At 38.0% G+C, this 20,282-nt stretch overlaps 1 protein-coding gene across 5 annotated transcripts in view; it reads left to right on the top strand.

Moving 5' to 3' along the window:
- The window catches only part of APC (APC regulator of WNT signaling pathway), a 95,675-nt gene that overhangs the window by 11,896 nt on the left and 63,497 nt on the right, over positions 1-20,282 (top strand). For 3 of the 5 annotated variants that reach the window (XM_041471048.1, XM_041471045.1, XM_041471049.1), the window contains exon 2: positions 20,098-20,250. In XM_041471048.1, coding sequence (XP_041326982.1) covers positions 20,116-20,250 — 135 coding nt within the window. In that variant the 5' untranslated portion in view covers positions 20,098-20,115. Of the gene's footprint in view, positions 1-4,454; positions 4,534-20,097; positions 20,251-20,282 lie in introns of all 5 variants that reach the window. The other 2 variants (XM_041471047.1, XM_041471046.1) reach the window with 2 other exon arrangements.

Below are 20,282 nucleotides of genomic sequence, written 5' to 3'. Positions count from 1 at the left end.
TCTAGGTATTTTTTTTTTTTTTTCACAAGTGAAATAGTGCCCAGAATGATGTAAAGCTATTGAAGAGTCCATGTGACAGTCTGGTATGCATGCAGCAAGGAAGACCTGAAACTAGTTGTAGTGACAAAGCCTGGTTGTAATTCACTGTTTTCTAATTTAGAAGTCTCAGGTGGTTTAGAATATTTTAACTTGTTCAGAAAATACTGGAAGATGTGTTCACCTTCAAGATACCAGTGCTGCTGTGGCTGTTTTATTTCTGCTCTCTGCACGAGTGTGTTAACTCGTGTCTTAAAAGTCAAATGCTCCCAATATGGGTGGCTTTGGAAGGTACTTATCTGTTACTTCCTTAGCCAGTGTCTGTTGTTTGAAAATTTTCTGACTAGTGATGTAGAAATGATGGAGTTCTTTAGAATGCCAAGTAATTGTTAGTGTCGGCAGTTTGCCACCTGGTTCACTGTTTGGAGAGGAACTGTCTGTTTTATTCAATCTGTGTTCCATTTAAGTTTACTGTACCATTTCTGAGCATGGATGGATAGTGCTTTTCATGATTCTTGCCTCTGTTCTGAATTTTCTAAGTTCTAAATATTGCTTCTGTTTTCTAGAAGCCTCATAAGCTTCAGAACTGCTTTGTGTTGTGGAAACCTCAAATCCTTAAAAAGACACAGCTTTTGTGCTAAAGCAATTCTGCCGTTCAAAGTCTGTGGTGCAGAACACTACCGGGCACTTGGACTGGGTAATAAGGCTGTCATGAGCCTCACTACCAGCACTTGGCAGCATTTGCTCTTCGGGGAAGGAGGGGCAAAAACCAGTAAATATGAGAACACCAGGAAAAATGTCAGGCAGGTATAGACTAGAAGGCCGCTACTCTTGTAGCTCACTCAGTGAAGTCATGCTGTGACTGCAGCCTTTCCTGGAAGTGTTTGGACATTGTGGAGTGGCTGTGTGCTGTCATAGGTGCTGTCCCACCCACCTGTGTGGTGGGTGCACATCTGGGCACACAGAGCCAGTTCTGGTCCAGTCACTTATCCAGATGACTTTAGTCACACCTGTATGTGATAATGTGATGAATGAGTGCCACAACGTGAATATCGAACAAAATTTCCAAGTGTCTGGTCACGAGATGGGGAAAAAAAATCAAGTAAAGCAGAAAAATAAAGAAGTGAGACTGGACAACAGCTCATTCATAGTCTTGAATAGGAAAATTTCAATTACTGCCTATTGTGTTTCTGGAGAATGACTTTGGTTTCCTGTTCAAGTGACAGAAGGGATTTTGTCAATGGCATGGGATCTCTCCTATTGTTTCTTCCTTGTTAGAACAAGTATTACCTACTGTGAAGATTTCTGCCTTTCTCTTGCCACCTGGGGTAATTAGCTTACAAAATTAACTCCTTCAGTGTTGTGGGAAATACTTAAAATTCTTGAGCTCTCAACTTACCTTAATTTTCAGGCATTAAGTTTCCCTGCAAGACTACTCTATTTGGATTTTTTCTTTGTGTAGAAAGAATGTATTATGTTTGTTTGCCACAGTTTTCTTGGGATTGCTCAGTTTACTTGAGTTTGCAGGACAAACTTTAAACTTAGTAGTTTGAGTTTTATCATTAAAATGTTATAAATTACTTCCAGCAAGGGATTCTGTACTTGATTAGAAATACATACATTTATGAAGAGTAATGGATCTGTGAAATGCAAATCCATGCTGAGAAGGACTGTGTGTCAAATATGACTAAGGGCTGGTGTTCTAGCTGACTTGCATTGGAAATTTTTGAAAATACAATCTTTTCATTTAAGATTGAAGTATTTGGGTTATGTATTAGGAGAAAAAGTAGTCTTCTAGTATACTTAGTGATGGAGAGCTTTTATAGGTATTGTTGTGATTAATTAAAATTTTCCCTTCTCATGACATAGGGATTGAACTCTAAGATGCAAAGTACACCAGTGATGTTAGTTTTAAATTGTTACATCTTAATCTGACTGTTTCTGCAGAGTTGCAACATTATATACTTTAATCATGCATTTCTATTATGGGTTCTAAGATTTAGTGCATGCAATTTAAGTATTTTGGTTGATTAGCTGGTGACTTTGGATTCAAACTGAGAAGAGAAGCTGCAACTGAAATATGTATTCTATCTAGATCAATAAATTCCTCCCTTCTCAATTTTTTGACAGACTTAAATGTATTTTCAGCTTTTATTGCACTGATACTGTATTTGCTCTGGGCATGGATATCAGCCCTTTTTTTCAACTGCTTTTTCCCAGTACTGTACTGAAGTAACTTGGGTAGTGATAAATTTTCAGTAGTAGCTGTTTCAGATGCTGATTTTGTTACTTTGAAGATGCATGGTGATTTCCAAGATGATAAATGGCCCAAAGAAAGGGCAGTTTTGTGTGACTTCTAAAAATGTGGATCACTGTGGAGCACTGTTGCTACATGTGTAGAGCTTGGAACTGGAAGCAGCTTGTCTAGAAATACAATGAATATTTCAAATTTGTATTCCTTTTCTACTCGCAGGTAGATCAATTTTTAAAAAGTATTCATGCTGCTTGAATACTGGGCAGAGCAGCTTATGCTTGAATTTTTATCCTTTGTTGGCTATTCAGTAGGTTGGACCTTCATTATTAGAAGAATATAGCATAAGATATTCTAGATTTCTCAGACTTTTATAAAAACACTTCCCTCTCCAATTAAAGGAAAAAAAAAAGTTTTTTCCCCCTCATTAGTGTTACTGAAATTAAGATTTAAAGATGTCATTAATTCAAAACCCCAACAGAAGAATGTAACTCCTAGCACCCACACCAGCAACACATATTTTGAATTGAGGCTGTGTATTTTTTACTTTCAATAAACTGACTAGACAGTGTGCCAAATGAGTAGGGAAAAAATTAGTATGCCACCATTCCCTAGAGGCTTGTGTAATAGCAATTCCCTAAGGGAGTGAGACCCAAATCATCCAATGACACATTTTTATGGTAAATAAATAAGCTGAAGAGAGTAAGAAGGCTACCAGAACAAAAGCTAATCCAAAAATATGACATGAATCATTATTTGCAGTCATTAATATGGCAGTGAGCAGAAAAACTGCATGTTGGCCAGGTGTCTTGGAGGGCTGTGCTTCCTGAGAGCACAAGTCCATTCTTGTCCTGGTTTTTAGCTGAGATAGAGTTAATTTTCTTCTTTCTGCAGGGGTGCTGCCTCCCACAGCAGCTCATCTTGGCATGCACAGAAATCAATTAAGGGTGAAGTTCTGTATTGGTCCCAAGAAATGAGCTGGGAGATTTTCTTTCCTAACCTTACCAAGCAATCATCTCGATCTTGGTGGTGTGAGACTTGATTATAATTGTTCCAAGACCTTTTGAGTATATGCACACTGCAAGGAATTAAATTCTGAATTAACTGAATCATAAACTTTAGTGTATTTCAGCCCTGAAGTGGATCCCAGCACTGTTCAGTGTGACCCTTACATTAGAGGCTGTAGAACAGTAAAACTTGGTATTTTTTGAAATACCTTGTCTCAACTTGTGGGCTTAATTCCTACTGAACTTTTGTGATTTGATTAACTGCAGCAATGTTGAGAAATTAATTTCCAGTTTGTCTGATCTGTGCTGATGGATCTCCTTAAACTTGTGACACTTAAAAATATTTTCAGTATACAGTGATAAAAAACAGCCTACCTTTTTCTAAACCAGCTAAGTTTTACTCCTTAAACCATACAGCATAAATCTTCCTTGACAAGCCATTTTTATTTGTGGTCTTTCTTCAAACTCCCTAGTAATTACTTTTATGTACTGAAATGAGGAATTTTTTTATATATCTTTGAGTATGATGTATGTGTCCTCAGATTCCTTGCCAGCACTTTATCTTGTAAATGATAGTTTTTCTAGATTGATTTGATACAGTTGTCCTGTTGTAGCTAAGAGCCTTTAACGCTCAAGCCTTAATTTTAAGTGTTCAAAAGATTATAATTACAGTGAAAGAACTCACAGCTATGAGTTAGCAAGATCTGTGTGTTTCTAGATCTTGTCACAGCCTTTCTTAATGCAGTGGGTTTTAAGAAACTTGTGTCTAGCTGGAATTTTTATAATCTTAGTAGACTTGGAGAATGGTCATGGTTAATGTACTTTTTTTGAAAAGGTCGTTGCTTACACGATTCCACAAAAATTTACATTCCCTCCTTTTCAATACCATTGGCAAAAAACGTTATGATGACCTTTAGCTAAATAGATGACCTTCAGCTAACTGATTTATTACTACTAAAATGTCAGAATGCTTACAAGAAATTAGCTCTTGCATTAAGAACATCTGGTTCAAACCAAACAAAGGAGGACTGAAAAGAAGATTGTGAAGAAAAAGGTAAATATTCCACTGATAGAGCTTCCATTTGTCAGGGTGGTGTAGAATTCTGGTATGCTCCTGGGCACTATAAAGCTTACATAACCATGTAGCATCCATCTTTTAGCAGGGACCTCTGTCAACCACAGTGTAAGAAGAAACTGAATCTAACCATCCACTTGCACATGCAGCCATCCATGTGTCATGTGAGTACTGTTACTTCTTATTGTTAATGCTGAGTATGAAGAAGCAGCAAAATAGGGGTTTATCTTGCAATCCAGGCCACTTCAAGTGTTCCAAGTGTGCACTCAGAGCAGATCTGCCATCAGACAGATCCAGAGTCTGAGACTTCCCAAGAAACATGAGAAAATATACTGGTTTTTATCTTTCTTCAAACATATTTTTCTAGTCTATGGCCCCGATGGAGAAAAGAGAAAAAGTCTGTATTATTGAAAAAAGTCCTCTAGACATAACCTTCCATCTGAAAATTAATCACCAGAGAATCCCTGAGGTATGCTTTCCAAGGGCTTTTATATTGAAGATACTCAGCCTTCAGTACCATTAACAGACTACTGAAACAGAATTACAGATGGGCTAAAAGGTACAATTACAAGTTTTCAAATTCTCTGGATAAGCAGTGGGAATGAGTGGTTTGGCACATACCAACACAGCCTGGTCAGTGGGCTATGCTACACTTGAAAGTCAGCTCTTTATCTGATCACTGTGAACTCACTTTCTGCACATTAAAGACAAAGATTACTAGCTCACATCTCTAAAATCAGCTTCCACATTTCTTCAAAGGGTGAGCCACTTAGTGGATTAAATAAGCACCATCCATGAAGCAAGTGAAAATTACAGTATGCAGATACAGTAAACTTACCTAACAAGCCTGAAAGAGCCACAGCAGAGGAAATTAAGTGATATAATGCTAAGATAGTGTGATGTTCTTAATTAGTGGAGAAGGAAATCATAGGTAATTTGACACAAAGTTGTGTCAGATGGTGTTTATTGTATAGCTGAGATAGAAGAGTGGATGGTGAAATACACTGGTTTTCTAAACCCCTGTTTTGCTGCTTTACTGTTTTTAGAAAATGTGGCTAGTATTGCAGGCTGGGCTGTGGCTCCACACTAGAGCTAACGGTTGTGAGGAAGGAAGCAGTATTTCTCCTTGATTTTTATTTATTTTTTTATAATTTAAAGCAAAAAAGCTTCATGCAGATGGAAAAACTTAGTGAGAGGGAAGATAGTATGAGTGGGAGATGCCCCAGAGAGCAGACTACTTCTGGACAAAAGTAAGGAATTGGCAAACAGTAGAGAGCATTAAATAGTAAAGAATTTAAAGAGCAAGTAATGTATTTTTGTACCTCTGACTTAGTTGTGAAATAACTAAACAGTGTGCAATTTTCTGCTTTTCTCATTTAGCTTATGGTACATGTCTGTGGGGTAGTTAATTGACCCCACAAACAAGGAAAGACAGACCTTGTCATTTATTGTGGAAAAATCTTCTAAAGTTCAGGAACTGGTAGCACAGCTTCCTGGGGAAACAAAAAAGGTGAAATTTTGTACATTAGTATAGTAGAAAATCTGTTCTCAGTACAGAAAATTCCTGGTTTTGTAGGACTACTGCAGATGTTCTGGATGATTCATTGGGAACAATGACAGAGTTATTTTCTTTATTCTTTCTTCATCTGCATGAGAAAGGCAGTCCTTTAGGTTCTTGATCCTCAGGAAAACTTCTGATGACCTTTCTAGTGCTCATAGTGGGAAGTTCCTATAGTTGGGGAAATAATATGTAGTATATATGAGAGAATTTTGATGGAGAAAGCAGGGCTACAGCTCTTAATGGCAAAAACAGTGATACTAATGCCAGTGGGAGCAAGTTATGAGTCTTCCCAAGTGTGTATATACAAACTTTCACTGGTCCTGCTCACATAGTAAGGACAGGCCTCAGAGGAAACCTGGTCTTTTTGTGGTAGTGAGAGACATGAATGTACCTTCACAGTACTAAAGAAAATAAGGAACAAAGAGAATGTTCAGCTTTATTGATTTTTTTTTCCCCATGTAAAGTTGAAAGGCACAAGACAACCTTTGGTTACAGCAGCTGCTAAAATTTGTCATCAAATTGATGACAAATCAATTTGATGACACTTCTGAGATGTTGAGATGAAACTTTTCTCTATGTAAAACAGATGTGAAATGTCTTCAGTTTATTTTGTCAATGAAACCTGTGAAGTACCATCTTTCTAAAAAGTGCAGTCTAATACAAGTCAATGGCTATTGTTTCACATTTGCAAGTAATGCCAAAATAGTTCCTGGCACCAGCGAGAGAATTTAGTTCATTACCCAACCACTCCCCGCCGAGGGTTTCTGAGGTAGGTAGTTCTGTGCATGTTCAATGACTAATAATGAAATATCAATCACTTTAAATGTATTAAATAGTGAAAAGCTTCTACAGAGAAGACTATTGCTGCAGAGGGTGAGGTTGCAAAGGTTGAGAGAATTATCCCATTTATGAGCCAGCTATCTAAAATCAGAAAACCTCTTGCAATTTCTGTTGTAGTGGTTGTGATTTTATGCGGCAAATAGATACTTTGGGGAATGTACCTTATGTTTTTAAAAATTCAGACCTTAATCTACTCAGAGATTCTAAGCACTGCTTAGTAGTGGGTTGTAACAGTTAATGACAATTTTGTTTGGTCTCAAAATATATTTTTATAAATGCAATGGGAAACTCTTACCATATAGATTGCATGAAAAATTGCCTAAAAAATACTGCCGATTCCATTTCTTAGCCCAAATTCCCATCTGACTGTTTGAGAGTGCTGGCCTGAGTAGGCTGCATTGATCTTGTCCAAAATCATAGAAGTAATTTGAAACTGAACAGGTATCTTTAGATATTAAAATTTTCTGTCCTTTGGATTTGATAGCTTACATGGATTCAGGCAGAGATTTGTCTTCTGATAATGGGTTTATGTAATATCATGCAGGTATTGCTAAGTCTGTCTTGGTAATGGTTTTTTCAAAGAATGAAAAAGTCATGTTGTTCCATCTGCCAGATAGAAAATAACTAGCCAAAAATAAACTTAGTCTAAAGACTTTTTCTTGTAAAATTCCTTTCTTTTTTCCTCTGAGCCTGGCCTTTTTTTTTTTTCCCTCAAACAGTGTTTCATTGGTATTAGTTTTATTAAGAAAATCCAGTAGTGCACATAGAAAGCGGTGTTGAGGGAATATATTCACCTGTATAGCAGTGGTTTGACACCACTGAAAGATGCAATAGGAGAAGGGTCAAAGCATGCTTTTTATTAAACTGAATTTGACTTAGTGCTGGGTTTTACTGCAGAGGTAAGTACATGTGACACAGGCAGAGACCATAAGCTGCCATGTTTATGAAATCATAACAGAATGGGCATGACAATGAGGGAGGAAGTCTTTTTCTCTCCCACTCAGCTGTCATCTTGGCAGAAAGCATTAAAGAATTTGTGTTTCTGCTTGTTCTGCAATTAAATGTGGGACTTCAGGCTACAGAGCAGTGAATTTGCTGAGATTGTGAGTCCCAGACTCAAAAAGGATTAACCAGTACCAGGAGTAGCAAAAAATCTTTTCATATAGTGGGAACTACAGTTAGTTTTTCAGAGCTGCAGAAAATGCACTATGGTATATGTAAATGAATATGTAGCCTTCCGTCTTTAGTACACCTGGTTTGGGTTCTAGAAAGTTACTTCTCAAAAGCTTAGTTTTTCACTTTTAAGTGTGGAATTTAGTTTTCAAGTACCTAGTATTTCGATTTCTTTGTTTCTCTGGTGTCATCTTTACACAAACGTAGTCATTCCAGACTGTGGCACTTGCCACTTCTGAACACTTGCCACTCTTCAGGTTTAAAACTACTACTGGAGTATCCTGGTTTGGTATTACGGTACAACTCCTATTGCAACAATTTGCCAACTGATAACGAAGGTGTTGAGTGATGTCTGTATTTATTTGAATGTACGCTTGTACTAACATAAAGAATTTTAGGATGGAGAGAGCTTCACAAAAACAACTGGGAGCATTTTGGTTTGCTTTTCTGAGGGTGGAGCAGTGGTGATATCAAGTAAGATGGCTTTAGGTCTAATGACTAGCTAGGTTCTAAAATTTGAACTGTTAAGAGAACTGCGACAATTTGTTACAGCTAAGGGAGGATAAACTTGGTTGCTGTGAAGTGGAATCAAGTGTAGCATAAACCATAGTATGTTAACAATTACTGTAATTAATAGAAGCTTTATAGCAAAAAATCATAAAGCCTGGAACACTCTTGACTAATGGCCCACTTAACTTTGGCTTAAAGTATTTTACCATAATAGCTGAAGTGACAGTACCTCTGCAGTTAGCCTAAGTGGTGAAGTTAGAGAGAATTTTGTGCAAAACTATCCTGAAGGTAGCAGATGACATGTCACACGTCTTGTTAATCGCGAAGATGTTTGATAAAAGGTTATCTGGTAAAGGGTATCTTTTCTGAGTGTGGATTATTGCCTTCTCTGATTGGAAAAAGAAGGTATGAGGAAATAGCTATAATGAAATTAGTAGCATTTAAGTAATGTGTGGTGCAATTGCTTGCATGTGCACACAGGCCTGCAGTGCCTTTAATTTAATCTCATCCCAGCCACGAGGTCCTACATGTTTGCTTGTCTCATGCAAATCAAAAAGATTATTATAAGCAGAATGAAGGATTATAAGAAGGCATATCAGGACGTATGTTTTTAATGAGTTACCTATCCTTATGTCCCCTTGTATAAGTGTATAACTCCATAATTTACGTAACATACCACAGGGAAGGGCATTGTTCCGCTCTGGGTGGGGAGCCATTGCACCTTTTCAGATGTCTTCTATCATGACCTGTTTTGTTGAGATGGGTTGCACTGCCCATAGATCTAGTCTTGAATCATTGTAGCAGATTTAAAAGGTTTAATATTGTGCTGTTTCTGCAAAGCTGACTTTGATATAAAAGTTTTTAAAAGGATTCCTGTAGTACCTGTTATATAGATAATTGTTTTTTAAAGTGAAAAACAAATACAACTGAAATATGGCTTAATTTCTGTTGTGTTTTGGATTTCAGTAGTGTGCTTCCGTGAGATTTTGAGTCATCCTCATGAACACATTGTTACATTCTTACCCTTGGAGAGAGATAATTTCTGAAAGGAGATCATAAAATAGTTTCATAAATTGATTTCTTTCATAAATTCATTTGTCTTTTAGATTATTTTTTTCCAACTGGTACTTATTGTTCTGATTTAGCTTTATGTTCTGATTGCTTAAATGCTAAATATATTTGCTTTGTTGTTAAGCCACCAAGTAGCAGTAACAACTTCATATCCGAAAAGCACATGAAAACAATGCTTTACTGAACTGCAGAGAAATCTGAGATGCCCTTGAAGGACACGCTTCCTGCTGCCTTTTTAATAAGCAATGTCTCAGTTTATTTCTAGGTGAGCTGTACCAGCTTTCATGCTACTACACGCAGAACCTCGTTTCATTTCTACATTAGAAATGTTAAAAGTTCTGTTTCGGCAGGCGGGTGAAGAGCGGCGGCGGCGGCGGCGGCGGGGCGCGGCACAGCCTGGGCGGGTTAGCGCAGCGCGGGTTCGCGCAGCGCGGGTTCGGTGTCCGGGCGCTCCGGTAGCGCCGGGGCCGCGCGCGAAGCTCCGCCCGGGCCGGGGCGGGGCGGGAGCGTCCGCGCGCGCCATTGGCAAAGCAACTCCTCTCCCTCCGAAAACCAAAAAGAAAAACCAAAAAACTGGGGATGCGAGAAAAGGCTTTCGCGCGGCGGGGAGGGAAGCCCCGAAGCCGCAGGACGGGCGGGCGGGCGTGTTGGGGCGCCGCCGCCGGCGGGACCGAGCGCAGCGCGCCGCGTCGGCCGGAGGCACAAAGCCCTGCGGAACCCCTGCGCGGGCTCCGGGGCCGGGAGGAGGAGGGGAGCGGCGGCGAGCAGGGGTCTCGGTGCGGGCAGAGCCATGGAGGTGCCCCTCGCGGGGCGGCGAGGCGCTGCCCGCGGGTGGCACCGGCCCGGCTTTGTTAGGGACGGGCGGCGGCGGCGCCTCCGCTGCCGCAGCGCGGGGGACGCGCGGGTGGGCGGCCGGCGGGAGCGCTCGGGGGGCAGCGCTGCGCCCTCGGCGCGCCCTGGGATCTGCTGACTTCTCACAGATTTATTTAACATCACAAAGAGGTGCTTGGGTCCGCAACTTAACCTGAATGCTGTGGGAAATCTTAATAAATTATGTATGAAGCAGTGGGTCCTTTCTTCCCCTTTGTCAGATACGCAGCTTTTATGCTAGTAATTAGGTCATTGCTAGCAGAGCGCTCCTTGCTTTTACAAAAATGTGTGGCGATTTTTGGAGGATACATATGCTGCCAGATTATTTCATCCTCTTCGGGTTTTGTGTCAAGACACGATATTCTTCCTATCGACTCACATGGAGGACCTTGTCTGTGGGCTGTAAGGGGCATTTTTCGTTTGATAGGATTTTCTTCAGAGGACCAGTAGGGCCCGGTTTTGACTTGATTTGGAGAGTCATACCCTGAAAAATGCCTTTTAAAGGCGTAGCAAGAAACACATAGCTTCTTAGTGTGTATAGAAGTATTTTCAGTAAATTTCAGTGCATACGTGAATAGCACGATATAGATCTATTTCCGTTTTTAAGTACTTCTTCCACCCTTTGCTGTTTGTTGTGTTGAAAATGCTTCTTAATTTTTTCTCCTATTGTCTTTTCACCATTTAGTTAATTTTTTCTGCTATCTAATACAGGTAATAGATTTATGAATATTTTGTCAAGATTATAGTTCTTTGAAAATATACATAAGCATGTATACTGAAAGCCATTTCCTGGAACCAGACTTTTCTGTATTTTTAAGGAGACTTGAAGTAACTATTAAAACACTCATTTCCTCGGTTCTGTTAAATACAGTGGTGCACAAAATAGGTTTGATAATGAAAAGCCTCAGTTTAAATACCTGCTTTATACATGCCCTCAAAAAAATTTCTATATATACACCATTATTTTTAGAATCATGAATCTCCTGTGTTTTGTCAGTTAGAGAGGTTTTGGATAATATTACATTTTAAAACATCACTCGAGAACTTACTGTTTGGAATAACTGGTTTCAAAAGGTAAATTTGTGATAGTAGATATTTCTGCTTTGGCATTTTGAATCTCCCTTACAATTGCTTAAATGTTAAAAGAAACAGAAGATGCAAAAGTGTTTTCACCACTTTTTTTTCTAAAAGGAAAGAGAGTGACAAAAGCACAGTAGTGATTATGGTGGTTATTATGGTGATGCTTCTTCCTGTACTTTTTTAACTCTTAGATAGTATCATTCTGTGTAACCACTGTAGTAGTTCTGTACGTCACACTCTTAAAATGATAACTTGAATAAAAGATCACTTTTAAATATAATACTTTAATTTATTTATGGGTGCAAACTTTACTAAACATCATCCATGAAATACAAAATACTTGGTTATGATAAATTTTCTAATACGTCTTGTCACAGTATACCATTGTTATATCAGCATGGAATGATACAGCATAAGTTGGAAATGCACGTGGCTACAATTGGTTCCCTTGATCTCAAATTCTTGTGTTGGATTTCAGTGTGCATCTTGATTTAGTTGGTAAAATGTTTATGTTGAAGGCATATGGTAAATTCTTTTATTATCAGAGTGGCAAAATCCTGTTGAAAATAGGCCATACTACTAATAGTGTACCATGATGGTAAGTTATTGTTAGCAAAGTTGTTTCCACTCATGGTTTTCCAAAATTCACACAGGACCTGTGTGGTCAGGTGCTGATACATTTTCTGCAGGAGAAATGGTCTTCTGGTCTTTAAAAGTGCTGAAGGGAACCCTGAAGATTGCCCTGATAGGGTGCCCAAGATGGAGAAATATTTATTGTAAATTATTTTTATAATATATAATAGAATTTTTATAGTATGTGCAATGTTTTTAATTATAACTGATTTATTTCACATTAATTGTTTTGAGTTTATGTTTTCAGGTAAAATAGGAAAAGAAATACCTGTCTTAATAGCTTAAACTTTCTAGAATTGGATCCTTAAAGATTACGAGAAATGTAGAAGTAAACAGGAGCAAGTCATGTGCAGTGAGGGCATACACAATTAGTCATGAATTACAAAGATGATCATCTTGAACGATGAGTGTTCAGGCTTGTGAATCATTCCTGATCCAGTGTAAGTTATGATTCAAATGATGTCTGGAGCGGTTTGTGTTCAATATAGTATTTAAATGCAAATCATGTTTCGAATTTTCACAGTCATATTCTGAATACAGCATGACTAACCAGCTAAGGAACTTCCCAACCCAGAATTGTAAAGGAAGAAGTGGGAATTTTCTTGACAGTGTAAAGAAGCTGAACTTGACAGTTCATACCCTAAAACATATGACTTCTTGATTTTACTCTTTTTGTATTAATAAGTTTTTTTTTTCATTGTTAGCATTCTTTAGTGACATTTCAAGCAATAAGTTATTTTTGTTTTTCACGCAAACACACACTTGACCTTTATCATACTTGACATGTAATGAGGCATACAAGAGTTCAGACCATGGTGTTCTCATTCCTTCTCCTCATGGTCTTTTACGGAATGCTGAGAACATGGATCACTTATCCCTTTTGGTTAAAATGAACAGATGATGCTTCTGTTCATGGTTGGTGAGTACAGGCCAAGTATTGAATTTACAGAAGTATCCCAAAATACAATCATAGATTGAAAGCTCTTGCCAAGTTATGAATTAATTTCTAAAAGAATTAAACACAAAACCACAGTCTTTACCCAATCCCCACTCAAAAGGATTTAGGAAGGTTGTAAACAAATAGTAACATTTGTTTTAGTCTGCTGTCTACAAATTAGCCTTCATGCATAAGTGGACAAAATAACAAAAAAGAAAATATTCTTCATGCAACTGGAGTTTAGAGAAAATTGTGTGGTCCTCTTTTAAAGGGACTAATGCTTTCACAAGTTGTGTTAGGATAACTGATAACAGTAATGGCTCTTCATCTTGCCTTTGCCTTTTTTTTATATGGTTGAAGACCCCAGGAATCCATACTACACATAATCTAGAGATTGTTATCAATTTTTTTCAATGTCATCCTTTTCAAATTTATTAAAAAGAGTAGTGTTATATAACTTGCAGTTACTTTTCTGTTGTCAAAGCCCTTGTAGCTAAAATAAACTGGATGAATAGCAGTTTCTGTGATGATTGCTTTTTATACTCCTTCCTCCATCTCTGATCACCTAAGTGTGCTAAAGCAGAGTGAATGAGAACATGAATGGATCTGCTGCTCTGCTCATGGGCAGTTGTCATTCTGGGCTGAGTATTTTCTTCGTTGTCTCTAGCCACACTCAAAGCCACTTCCAGACAGCTCATTATGTTTGTGTGCCCGCATTGCCCAGTTGAAGAGATCCCTATCAAAATGGCTTCCCTTTCAGCTGCTCCTGACTCGAAGTTTGAGCGATTGTTCTTAAATTCGGGTGGGGATAGGAGTATCAAATATGCTGGCAACAAAAGCCATTTTAGTAAAGGATGGACTTATCACCAGATGGAAATAACATAGTTTTTCAGTGTGATGCTGGAGAAGGCAGAAATGTTTTTTTTTTCTGCTGTTTGGAGGGAATCAGGATAATGGGCTTTTATGATTTGAGTCCAGTGGAGTATTTTTCAGTGGATAGGGAAGGAGAGAATTAGACAATGCCAGTGAAGAATAAACAGTTTTAGATTGGCAAACCTTGAAACCTTGCCTGAACTGAAATGGATAAGATGATCCCTGACGCAGTGATACTCATTTTTGATAAGTTCTTGAACACAGTACTTGGAGTGCTGGTATTTTGCCAGAGCTGAAAACCTGAAGGCAAGCTTCAAACAAAATAATGGAAAATTCAATACAGTATTCAGTCAACAGAGAAATTGAACTAATGCAAATTGGCGTGGTTTGGTATGTTCAAAATAAGAACAGCAAAACCCCCACACACTTCTTTCTTATGAGTATATAGATAAGGAAGCTGCATGAAAAAGTTCTACTTAAGGAACTTAGCTTGGAACAGCTGTACTGGATTTTTTGCCCCTGTCTGTCAGCCTTGCCCCTCTTTTGGAAATAACTCTGCAACAGCTGCTGAAGCATCGTGGCTAATGACCCAGCCCAGTAAGCTTAAACTGACACCTATTTCAGATTACCTTGCAGTAATCTGCAGTGATTTAGCAGCTGCCACTTGAGCAGCTGAGCTCTTCCCTGGGTGGGAACCGTGAGGAGATGGGTGGAGCTGACAGCTGGGAAGGCACCAGCACAGCCCCTCCTGGCCACCCCACCGCTAGCCACAACTACTGCTTGTCAGAACCCCTAGACCTAGTGCTCGAAAATAATCTGTTTTTAAAGGTAGTTTACAGTAACCAATTGGAAAAATGTCACGACACATGACAATGTCAGCATTTCCTCTCTGAATTCAGTGTAGTGTGCCCTTGGAGAAACAATTCCCCATTAGACACATTCCTATAAATGAATGACAAAAATTGACAGAATGGTAAAGAATAACAAGGATGAGATCCTGAGCTCTGGACTGAAGAGTTGCATAGAATTTGTGCCTGTAGAAAGAAATCTGAGTTGATAGTCCTTCCCAGCCTTTCTAAATTATGTTTTAGATATTCATGAACTTTGGACAATGTAGATACAAAAAAAATTGCAGAATTTGGATACAAAGATCAAAAAGATAAAAATTTATAAGCATGTAGATATATTGTATTTATGTGTAGAGTTAAATTTGTTATGTTAATAAGGTAAACAACATTGTGAAAAATCTGAGTTGCAGAGCGTAGGAGTAAATTGCTTGCTGGTGGTAGTGCAATGGGATGGTAGTGTTGTTAGATTTCATGGATAAAAGCAGTAATGGGACTCTGAAATATTTTCATAAGGAGATTTATTATATGACAAATTGTTTGGGTTCTTAAGTAGAACTTTTTCAGGACATATTGAGTATATACGCTTGCTGATTTCAAAGAAGAAGGCTCAGATCAGTTAAGGAATTCTAAGTTTTCAGGCAACATTACATTTTTTGCTATCGCTTGGGATGTGAGAGCAAAATGATTTATGTAAATTCCTGTGTGGGCAGTGGCTACTGGTGCAGTTTTCTTAATATAGGAAAATGCATATCTAAATCTTAACAGTATGTTTGCATAAATTTAGGCTTCTCATTAATTTTGATTTTAGTGCATAAAAGAGTTCTATCCAGCTTGAAATTCATCTTTGATATGTATATTCATGCAGAGTGCTGATTCAGTAAAGCATGAAATTTCTTGTCACAATTTCCCCTTACTCTGATAGGAGATGGAGAAGAAGCTTCTTAATGATGAGAAATATGGGTCGGGGAAATAGCGCAGCTAGGTTTTTTGGTGTCTCCTTCACGAGGGTATTGAATTTCAAACTTTCTGTATTCTGAGACAGTTATTTTACAGAGTAAGTCTAGAGAACTCGGGATCTATTCTTGCCTTTGATGACCACTTTGTGAAGAAACAATGCAGTTAAGAGTGTAAAAGGAAGCTTGACTTGAAGCATAATAATGAATTTCACAAAGGTGGGTTGTGTTGCATTTGTGATGCATTTTCCCTTGGGCTGGGTGAAATGTGGAATGGATTCTGAAGGTCAGAGTTCTTCCATTCTCCCTCACTATAGTGGGGGAAAGAAGAGATGTTTTATTCTTGATCCAGCTGATTCTGACACTGGTGGTGTTGAACATGTTTGCATGTGTAGTGGTAGAGCTTCAGACTCATGAGCCATGTCTAAGGTATTCCTTGTTTTCCCATGGGCTGGTTAATTCTGCTCCAAATGAGGTGTGGTGTGGCTAGGGAACCTGTCTGGCCAAGAGGGTCCAGAGTTTAACTCTTTCCTCAAGGCAAGTAATTTAACCACTGAGAAACTTCAAAAGGGGGTGAAATGGTACAGTTTCTATTTATGCTGACGGTTCTGTCAGCATAAGAAGCGTATAGAAAACATATAATATATAATTTATAAATTATTTTTAAATTTATAATTATTTTTTATTCAGAGCATAAATCCTAGGATCATTTTGGGACCTGAGTTCTGATCTGATGTGTCAAGTTTGAGGCAGTTGTTAAAAACGTGTTTTCAGAAGAGAGGCAGATTTTAATTTTGAGGGGTTTATCTCATATGTGGACCAGCTTATGTGTAATGGAGCCCTGGGATTTCATTCTACAAATCATGTGCCTGAGAGATGACACAGTGTTCAGCATCAGAAAGCCTAACTGCTTTTGCTCATACATTACCTTTGTCAGTTTCACCCATTTTAAAATTAAATAATGGTGTCTTTTCTGAAATACTTTGGCACTGCATTATTTCAGAAGAAGAAGAAGCAAATATCTTGGAGATATCAAAAATAAGTACAGCATTTGTCTGTATTGAGGTTTAGGAATACAAGATTGAATTTCTTGAACCATGAAGTCTGGCTCCTTGTGTAGTATGCTTGGCAAGGATCCCACTGAACTACAAGTTCTAATTAATGTTGCCAGCCTAGGTTGATAAATGACTGATTTACACCCATTTGTTCTGTGTCGGTATTGTGTTTTAACATAAATGTTGCTCTCCCTCTTCAGTGTTGTCTGCTCCCTAATAGCAAAGTATGGCTGTGTCATTCTAGCCTTTAATGCGCTGAGGCAGCCACCATTTGCTTGGCTAATCAAGTCTGAGATACTCTGTCATCCCCGATCTCTTTCTCTGCACCCACTTAAATTTACTTTTCTTACCCACCTCTTTGTAAAATTATTTGATAACTCTGGGAATTGTATTTGCTCTCCTTGTGCCAGTCTCACTGGCAGCGCAGGCTGCCCTGCGTTCTGGCTGCTGAGAGGCTTCACTGCTCCAGTTTGGGATTCCTTTGTGAGTGACCCTGCGTTGCTATGCTCTGCAATTCCACCCTGTTTCTACTGCTTTATTTCTCAATTCATCAAATTCATTGTGTATGACGTGGAGTCTGACCTTGTGCAACCTCTTGAATTTATGGGAGCAAATTTTGATGCTACTTCTTGTGCCAAAGTCAATAGTAAAACATTTTAAAATGCCTGTCACAGTCTAGTTCTGGGGGAACTTTTCTGACAGCCTGCCTCCAGCCCAATAATTCGGCTCTCAGCACTGCCCTGTGTCATCTTTGTGTCTTTGAACTGCTCCTTACCGATGTACAATTTTTCTGTTCATCTCTGTTGTAGCTGTGGTGACAGTGTCACTTTCTTTGGACATTTATTTAGCAGAAAAAAAAAATGGTTTGGGTTACTTAGGTTGTGGTAATCAGCTAACTTTTTTTTATGTGAAAACCCACAAAGCTTGATATTTTAATAAATCAGGAAGTAAATCCTAGTCTGAGGTAGGATGCTGTCTCTTAGTGGTGATGTTCTACTTTCATGTTACTGGAATAAAGGAAGCTTAGGAACTTAGATCAGAAGGGTGGAAAGCCAAACCAAATCTCTCCTTCAGGATCCTTACTTATTTAGCAAAAACACACCTAAGTTTATTATGCATATAAAGTACCAGAGCTATGCAATTTATGTCTTTCTACCATAGCTTCTCCCCTCATCCATTTTTCTCCATTTCATTTGTTGTGTGTATACATCTTGTTAATGGGGCTGATTGTTCTAAATTTCAAATCTGTATGTAAGAATTCCTAAAAATGGACAGGAAATGGAAAAACTGGATATTTATTTGTTATTACCTTTCCTCATATTAGTAATGAGTTATAGCAATGGGAGAAAAATATACTCTATCTAGAAACAAAATGCATGTCCTGTGTGACGCAGAGCAGATTCTGTAAATCACATGTAGATGAATAAATGTGATATATTTTACTGATATATTTCAGTAAAAACATTCTATCAATATTACAATGTAGTGCTAATTTGTGGCAAATAATGGGAAAAAGTTTTCTTCCTCACTTTTGTGTGCCTTTCTTTTGGCTTGTGCATGCAGTGTTTTCTGAAATATGAACCACAGCTATTAATTTTCTTAATAACAATGGAAACTGTTACCTAATAGATAAAGGCATACATGAAATAGAAACAGTCTGTCCTTAGTGGTTTTTTGGTGTTTGTGTATTTGTTTTGGTTTTGCTACAACTCCCCTTGACAAGACTTAACCTTTTAGGTGAAATAGGCTGATGGTAATTCACATTGTAGAGTAGTTATTTCAGATTGCCTTTATTTCTCAAAAATGAGGTCTTCAGTAAAGCATGACCAAATTTTGAAAAGTAAATTATACAGATTCTTTTTGTTCATGGAAGTCACGATTTCGTAAGTGGCAGGTGTCTTCTTTTTTCTCTGGTGGTGGCAGGTGCTTGGAAACGAAATAAACCAGTCATATCAACTGCACTACAGCTTTTGTTATTGTTCCTTGCTTCAGTGGTGTACTCTTCTTTACATTTTCTTCAGTTTAAATTTAGAAAGTTTAAACAGAATTTTCAAAATTTGTACTGAGGAATTGAAACACTTTTGAATAATATTACTTTATTTTTGGTAGACTGGATAATTCAATTAAGTTTCATTGGGAAGAGGAAACTTGATTTATAAGGGGTTACACAAGCAGGTCAAAGTTCAGTCAGAGGTTACAATGAAAATGCTATAAATAATAGCTTTTAATTGCTTTATCTTTTCTGAAGTAATGAGGAAAGGGAATGTTGCCCTGTAAGGTTTTGGGTTTTTTTTGTTTTTTTCCTCTGAGTTACAAGCCACATACTTGGGAAATATCTGCAATGACAATGGAAGGGTAACTTGTTTTATGTGAAGTGCTAGGCTTCCTTTTTTTCTCTGCAATGGCTGATGAATAAGAAACTGATAGCATTAATTCTGAAGAGCTTCAAACATTCATTAGCCATGTTTTATTTAACTTACATTGTTAGATTAACAACTCTGCCAGCTTTTGGTTTGAAAAGTGGGGAACAATTTGTAGTTCATAATTGAAATTGAAGCATTTGTTTCTTTCTCATATATGATGGCTGAGTGTTCTGGGACTGTGTTACAGTTTTACTGAAAACAGTATGGGATGCCTTGATATCAGGAGTAACCTTTCATCTTTAAATTAAATGGTGCAGTATGACCATTTTGTGTTGAAGAAATTTGTTTTAATCTTGTGCCTTGAAGGATATTTTTACAAAATACCTACATATTTATTACATTTGATGATGTGGAGTTTTTTCAGTTAAAATTGCCCAATATTTAGTTATTTCCTTTCATATAGCATCTCCCTCAGAGTGTGTGCTATTCCTAGGAACACTGAACATCTGTGACTACCATTCATTTCGTAAAATAAGTAGGCAGTCAGCATCTTTTAGATATGTGTGGAGATGCTTGTTATCTATCCAAAAATTACTATATATGGTCTATTATGTGCAATTTCTCCATGTTGAAACTGAAGTGCCGGTAGTAAAGATACTTTTGTGTGATGCAGTGATTTTCTTTCATGTATTCTAGCTTCCCCTAACATCTCATATAATTGACAATGAACTTTATTCATTTGCTTAATCATGCACACCAAATGAAAGCCCACAGAACAAAAAAGTCCTGATCTGGCACTAGTTCTAGTCATTAACAGTTTGGTGCAATGGATTTAAATTAAATGTTTAGAAAGTCATGTGGTAAATGGGAGAGAGAGATTATTTTGTGGTTAGATACATTCAGGTAGTGAAGGGTTTTTTCTAAAATGCTTAAATTTAATATTTTCTCTTACTTTTTTAAGGGCTGAGGGTAGCCCAGGATGGCTGCAGCTTCATATGATCAATTGTTAAAGCAAGTTGAGGCATTAAAGATGGAGAACTCCAACCTTCGGCAAGAGCTAGAGGATAACTCAAATCACCTCACAAAACTGGAAACCGAGGCATCCACTATGAAGGTATTGCAAGCTCTGTGCCTGTGTGTGGGGTT

The sequence above is a fragment of the Pyrgilauda ruficollis genome, unplaced genomic scaffold (assembly GCF_017590135.1).
Source record: "Pyrgilauda ruficollis isolate IOZ18807 unplaced genomic scaffold, ASM1759013v1 scaffold254, whole genome shotgun sequence".
In the NCBI taxonomy this organism is placed as follows: domain Eukaryota; kingdom Metazoa; phylum Chordata; class Aves; order Passeriformes; family Passeridae; genus Pyrgilauda; species Pyrgilauda ruficollis.
The sequence above is the reverse complement of the archived record's forward strand: the minus strand, read 5'-3'. Positions and strand labels throughout refer to the sequence as shown.